Here is a 7,266-nt window from a genome sequence, read left to right as displayed (position 1 = left end):
GCATTTAATGCATTTAAGTCATTAAATGCACATGAGTGAAATGTTGGTATTTAGTCCAACAAGTTTGTTTATTGATCGAGTACTTATTGCATTAGGTACTTGGCTTTGAAGCTTGCGGAAGGATAAAACCATCACTAAATCTTTAAGGTGAGTGGAATAATTATGCGTACGTGTATATGGCGTGTTTATTTGTGAATGTTATGGTATGAACCACGTGCCGGTAGTACCATAACATGTATGTGACGAGTATTATGATGTGAACCACGTGCCGGTAGCATCAAGTGTGAACCACGTGCCGGTAGCACTATAAAATTTGGATGTGAACCACGTGCCGGTAGCATCAAGTGTGAACCACGTGCCGGTAGCACTATAAAATTTGGATGTGAACCACGTGCCGGTAGCATCAAGTGTGAACCACGTGCCGGTAGCACTATAAAATGAGGCGTGAACCACGTGCCGGTAGCGCCAAAGTGTGAACCACGAGCCGGTAGCACTATAAAAGAGTGAGACTCAAAAGCGTATGGTGTGAACCACGTGCCGGTAGCACCATAGCGTTATCGTTAACCATATTATGTTGATGGATATTGTTTAGCATGATATATATATATATATATATATATATATATATATATATATATATATATATATATATATATATATATATATATATATATATATATATATTGTGTTGTGTATATGCTAATGTGATGTTGTGATGGTGTACGAGTTGTTAGCATTATGAGTAAGACGACATGCTATTTGAGTTATATTCTCGTATGAGGTATTTGGTGGGTGCGAATGCAAATAGATGGGTTATATATGTGTATGTATAATTGTTGCACTCACTAAGCTTTGCTTACCCTATCGTTGTTTATCTTTTTATAGGCTCCGGCGGAGACAAGGGTAAGGGCATTCGTATGGATTAGAGATCCCGCTTTGTTTGTAGGGGACGCTTTTGGAGTTTGACCGAGATTTGGGTAGTTTAACCCCCAAACACCATGCTCATAGTGTCGTTTGGAATTTAAACTCTTATGGTCGATTGTATGTTTGAACGAAACTCGTAAAACGGCCGATGTGGGCCCCGTTTTGTAAAACTCATTTTATGATTGAATCGTATGAGTTTTTCATATTAGAACATGTTGTGAAAAGCGTTTCGTCTAAAAATGTCGGGAAGTGGGAGATCTTTATTTGAAAATGGACAAAACCGGACAGAAGCTGTTGGGGCTTGTGCGCGCCGCGCACTCTTCTGTTATAAAAAAAAAAAAAAAAAATTTGTTTCGCGTAATTGGTTGGTTATTGGTTTGGGTTGTTACACATATGCCCGTTGTTGTTAGTAAATACTAACTATACTAATCATTAAAGGCTAAGTTATACACACACACACACACACACATATAGTGGTAGGATCAAGCAGGAAGTAACCAATCGGGGGAAGCGGAGGGAAGCAAATTTTTGTTTTTCGTTTTTAAAAAAAACTTTGTTCACGAAAATTATAGATTGGATAAAAATATGAACATTTGATAAAGGCACTTTGTGATAAATGTTTTTATTTTGGTGGAAAAACGCTCGAAGAATTAATATATAAAAATTATCGTGTTTTTCGAGCGTATTTTGAGGTTTTAGATATTAGAGTTTAGATATTAGGGTTTAGATATTAGGGTTTATATTTAGAATTTAGATTGAGTTTTTAACACGAACGGTTTAGGGTTACTAGAGTTTTTACGACGATTGGTTACTTCCCCCTTGATCCTACCACTATATATATATATATATATATATATATATATATATATATATATATATATATATATATATATATATATATATCAACACATTATTATATATGTAATGGGAGGTGATCCCCACACACTATTTTTTATCTCATACACACTTTTTTACATAAAGACAAAGATGGAAATGTTGATTAGTACAAGGATAGGATTGAGATTTCATGTAAAATAGTGTATATGAATCAAAAAGTGATGTTTGAGAATCACCTCCCGTATGTAATATATTGAACGCATTGCTAATAGTGTCATACATTTACTCAAGTTACAACTTGATCTGAACGACTTATGTATCAGCAATGTATATGTATTAACATTTCACTCTGGTTACTACTTGATCAGAAAATGGAAAGACTGAAAATGGCTAGTGATGACTTGCTTATCAAACTTGCCAAAAACGTTCACAAAATTGAAGTTTTTTTTTTTTTTTTTATAACAGGGATTGGGATCACCCGAGGGGGACTAAACCACTCGTTGCGATCATTACCCGTTTCGACTATGCCGATGCAGCGATAATAACCCCGCCCCCATCGCTGCTCGGGAGGAAACCTTGAAACCGATCCAAGAGCACGGCCAAGTAAAACCCCCTCCCCTTTACCCCCAAACGATATAGGAAATGTGTCATGGGTTGATACTTCATAGCAGGAATGAAATTGTGTTTTTAATATGTAGTCAACGGGGGTCGAACTCATGACCTCCCTTAAAGGAGGCATGTCACCAACCGCTAGACCACACTGACTACATATATTACCCATAAAAGCACACGTGGTGGGGTTTTATATTGAATACATACAATAATACGTATGTTTCTAAGTAGAGTTAGCAAATGTACATATAAAAGTATTATGATCATAGTATGTATACATGCTGGTCTGCAAAGCCAAAACCACCATAACTGAGTTTGTAAAGCAGATTAAAAAAGCATTAAAAGGGATTGCAACATAACAAACCAACATGAGTTCGATAGCGGATTCAAAGCTGAAACACCAGTCAGCGAAAAAAAACTAAAAATATCAACAACAAAAAACATGCCAATAATTCCTAATAAAGCATACAGATTCAGAAAAACCAATGGTTCAGACGAGTATAACCAAAAATGAGAAATGAGAAATCAAACCCTGTACACAAAGATTCGCATTCAATAGATTTTTCAGCAACACTATTTTATTTAATATAAAAAACTGGATAACTAAGATTAACTAAGAGTAACTGAAGATAGTCCTGAAATTATGAGCATTATCGCAGGTGTCTGATTAGATCCCATGCTTATACTTATGTTTCCTCCAAAAGTACTTGGTTGACCAAAAGCTGGACTTGATCCAGAGTTGAAAGAAGCGTTAGGAGCACCAAAAGCAGGGGTGGCCGAAAAGCCAAATGCTGGAGTACTCGAGGCCCCAAACGCAGGTGTACGTGATGACCCAAATGCTGGAGTACTTGATCCAAAAGGAGACGAGCTAGAAACGTTAATTGCAGAGCCTGTGTTTCCAAATGTAGGTGTTGATGTAGAACCAAAAGCTGGTGTGCTTGTAGCACCAAATGCAGGGGTGTTTGAAAACCTAAATGTTGGTGTTCTAGGAGTACCAAAAGTGGGTTGACTTGAAGCTCCAAATGGTGACGAGGTAGATACACTGTTTCCAAAAGCAGGTTGACTTTGACTTGAAGCTCCAAATCGTGACGAGCCAAATACACTGTTTCCAAAAGCATGTTGACTTTGACTTGAAGCTCCAAATGGTGACGGGCCAAATACACTGTTTCCAAAAGCATGTTGACTTTGACTTGAAGCTCCAAATGGTGACGAGCCAAATACACTGTTTCCAAAAGCGGGTTGACTTTGACTTGAAGCTCCAAATGGTGACGAGCCAAATACACTGTTTCCAAAACCAGGTTGACTTTGACTTGAAGCTCCAAATGGTGACGAGCCAAATACACTGTTTCCAAAAGCAGGTTGACTTTGACTTGAAGCTCCAAATGGTGAAGAGCCAAATACATTGTTTCCAAAAGCAGGTTGAGATTGCTGAAATGAGGTTACAGAAGGACTAGACAAAGTAGTGGATCCAGAGGCATCAGATGCAAGATTTTGCCCAAATACAGATGAAGCTGTAACGAGAATTAAAGGAAATTAGATAAACACATAAATAAGGAGTAAAAGAGAACAATGTTAAGAAATAACTCATAAACAAATCAAAATGCATAATCAACAGTTGGCACTATTACAAGCAGAACATATATGAAACAAAGTGGATACCATGAGAAGAAGAGTTGGCCGCCTGTGTGTTGGTAGTATTGAAGCACATTCCACTAGAAGACTGACCTGGAGGATTTGGGCCCCCTGAAATAATTTAAAAATATAAATATAATAATAATGATAATAAAAATAATATTAATTTGAATTGATCAGGGAATGAATAGACGGATAATTAAGAATAAACACCACATTATCACCTTTATCCCTTAGTTGATAGTCTTCCCATCTGAGTTCTTCATGACTTTTTTCTTTATATGTGGGCATCGCTGATATTGACACCAGTTTCCCAGCAGTCTGTGTGCTAGTACCACCATCTGTCGTCTCAGGTGTCTGAGAATAAGGGGTTACTCTACTTCCCCGATGCTGACATATGATATACGATTGTCCAAAACCGGGAAATGCCGGTGTTGTAGCCTGAGCCCCAAAGGCAGATGTTGACTGACCAAAATCTGGAGTTGACCAAAAACTGAAAGAATCACCAGTAGTACCAAAAGCAGGGGCGGGTGAAGAAGCAAGTGCTGGAGTGCTTGATCCAAAAAGAGACGGGCTAGAAACCTCAAACGCAGAGCCTGTCTTTCCAAATGTTGGTGGGGTCCGGTTAAAGCCAGAAACTGGTTTGCTTTTAGCACGAATTGCAGGTTTGGTTGTAAAACCGAATGTAGGAGTGTTTGTTGCACCAAAAGCAGGTTGAATAGAAGCTCCAAATGGTGACCAGCCATAAGCGGGTTGCGAAAGCTGAGACGGAGTAGCGGATCCCAAGCCACTAAATGCAGGCGTTTGCCCAAATACAGACGAACCTGTAATGTGAATTAAAGGAAATTAAATAATCACATATATAAAGAGTAAAAGAGAACAATGTTGAAATAACTAATAAACGGCAATAAGTCAATAACAAGACTAAACTATTAAAATGCATAAGAAACAGAAGGCAGTATTACAAGCAGAACAAATATGAAACTGCTATGACAGTAATCGAAATGCATAGTGAATGAAGAAAATATAAAAGAAGTTTGGAATTGAGAGAATCCATGGTTACGTTTTTTTACATATGAAGTAGTTATAAGCAAGATTCTTGCTTATAAAAAGAAGACAAGATGCAGATTGTGCTAGCAATATAAGAATGAATACGGCAAATGATAATATCTTGAACCATTACTTGGTTACTGATATTCATGTGCTCAACGATAGCATTATTACATTTTAACATAAATATTGACGATAATTTGCAATGGGCCATGCAACACAAACAGATATCAAACTGAACTATCAAAATAACTTCATGTTAGCTAGCTACATCAAATCATATGTGCAACATAGCTCAAATATTCTTCACATAACCAGTATTGTAATTAATGATGAAATTGAAGCTAGAGTGAGCACAATATTTGATATTTAGACCTATAAACATTGATAGCTGTGCTTACCACCAAAAGATGCAGATGCAGATGAAGATGAAGCACCAAAGGCTGGGCTTGATGAAGCTCCAAAAGAAGGCCTTGCATTCTGAAAAGCAGGAGCATTTAATGGAGCAAAAACTGTTGAGGCTCCTATTGGTGAGGAAGCTTGGGTACCAAATACATTATTTGCATTATTGATCTGATCAAAAACTGATGACCTATTGGATGACTGCCCAAATGCTGTTACATGTAATCAAAAAATGATTAGTTCAGTCAATTTTAGTTGCTGACCACACAAACAAAATAGGATAAATGAACTTCCCAAGAATCAGGCATCCACCACAGCACAAAATGAAACAAAATTTTTATAAAGCCAGCATGATGCAACATGAATGCATGTCAAGAAGTGTGTTTCATACGCCCACATTTTGATAAGCCAGCTAACTTATTTACAGACCTAGGTAAAACAAACAATTGAACCTTCGGTTTTGATTCTATAATTTAACTGTATATATTTCAACAGAATACAATAAATCTACCCTTATGTATCCTCATAGTTGGGTAAGTACTTAATAAATAGTAAGTTAGTGATAGTCAAAGACACATCTTATGGGCACCAAATTCTCTCATGTATCACCAAATACAGAGATAAACAAATGGTAATAAATCCACTGCCACTGTTTCTTATAATTTCATAATGTACGAGAGCAGCACAACACATATCATTCTATAAAAGTAAAAATATAAACACATCACACATGACAATACGAATATGCATATAAACATCAAGTTATATAGCCTTAACAAAAAGAGCAAAATAACTTACAGTTACTAAAGCCAGACATTGTTCCTTCCTTCTTAATTGTGTTCACAATACAGGTACAATAGAAAACAGGCGTACACCTGCAAATTCGTGTCCACTGTGCAATATCAATCAACTCAGCATCTATTCGAATTCAAACTATTCATCAGTATAACAATAGGAACGGAGAACACTGATAACAGAATTCAATAAAGCTAGGGTAAATTAAAGTAAAAACGAACTTACTACGAGAATTATATACGAACGGCTGATAACAGTAATATTAGAACAGTGTATATAGATATTAACCGATGAATGTATATGTATGTAAAGTATGAATAGATTTAGAAATAAGCTAGGGTTACGATTGTACCTATTAGAGATTGAAGACGATCGATCGGTCGCCAAAGAGAGGGATTGAGACAGAGACGTTATGTCTGAATACATGCCGGTAAAGAGGTGAAGGTTCTTTTATGTTGAGAGGGGTCGGTTAACAAGTGGCTTAAACATTACGCTAATTTTGATTCTACGTTTAATTTAAATTTAAATCTATAATCTATATTCTATATTGTATATTATATTATAATATAATATAATAATATAATATAATATATACTAGTCAAAAGACCCGCGATTTTGCAGATTTTATGGAATGGTGATATTTTAAGAAAGTTTTCAATAATGATGGTACATATAAACAATAAAACATTCTAAAAGTTCAAATTTGTATAAATATAAATAAAAAAAATCTTGTTCAAAATAAAATATTGAACATAAATTCAAAAGTAGTAGCAAATGACGGTTCATATCTATTAATAAGTTCGACGTATAAAGTTGATGACAGAGATATTGTAACCAATTAGATGTTTTTCTCAATTCATCGGTGTAATTTCTCACATATTCGTTAATGTCATTAATCTTTTGAATTGACCATAATTGTGAATAATGAATGGAGTATTCTCAATTTAATTAGTTTTTAATAATTAATTATATGTTCGAATACAATTAAGGAATTAAAAGAAGTCTGAAAGAATC

At 35.7% G+C, this 7,266-nt stretch overlaps 1 protein-coding gene across 5 annotated transcripts; it reads right to left on the bottom strand.

Moving 5' to 3' along the window:
* Positions 1–2,845: 2,845 nt before the first annotated feature.
* LOC139902919 (uncharacterized) lies at positions 2,846–6,709 on the bottom strand. Of its 5 annotated transcripts, none has more exons than XM_071885611.1 (6): positions 6,605–6,709; positions 6,256–6,332; positions 5,457–5,669; positions 4,230–4,829; positions 4,033–4,116; positions 2,846–3,884 (listed from the first exon to the last, which is right to left on the bottom strand). In XM_071885611.1, exons 1-6 carry the CDS (start codon positions 6,676–6,678, stop codon positions 2,983–2,985), a joined length of 1,950 nt encoding a protein of 649 aa, XP_071741712.1. In that variant the 5' UTR covers positions 6,679–6,709; the 3' UTR covers positions 2,846–2,982. The 5 variants fall into 5 exon arrangements, with proteins under 5 accessions (XP_071741712.1, XP_071741713.1, XP_071741714.1 ...); XM_071885612.1 differs by having other exon boundaries at positions 4,033–4,098; XM_071885613.1 differs by having other exon boundaries at positions 6,256–6,375; positions 6,605–6,688.
* Positions 6,710–7,266: the final 557 nt, after the last annotated feature.

The sequence above is a fragment of the Rutidosis leptorrhynchoides genome, chromosome 3 (genome assembly GCF_046630445.1).
Source record: "Rutidosis leptorrhynchoides isolate AG116_Rl617_1_P2 chromosome 3, CSIRO_AGI_Rlap_v1, whole genome shotgun sequence".
In the NCBI taxonomy this organism is placed as follows: Eukaryota; Viridiplantae; Streptophyta; class Magnoliopsida; order Asterales; family Asteraceae; genus Rutidosis; species Rutidosis leptorrhynchoides.
This window is presented reverse-complemented; position numbering and strand designations above follow the sequence as displayed.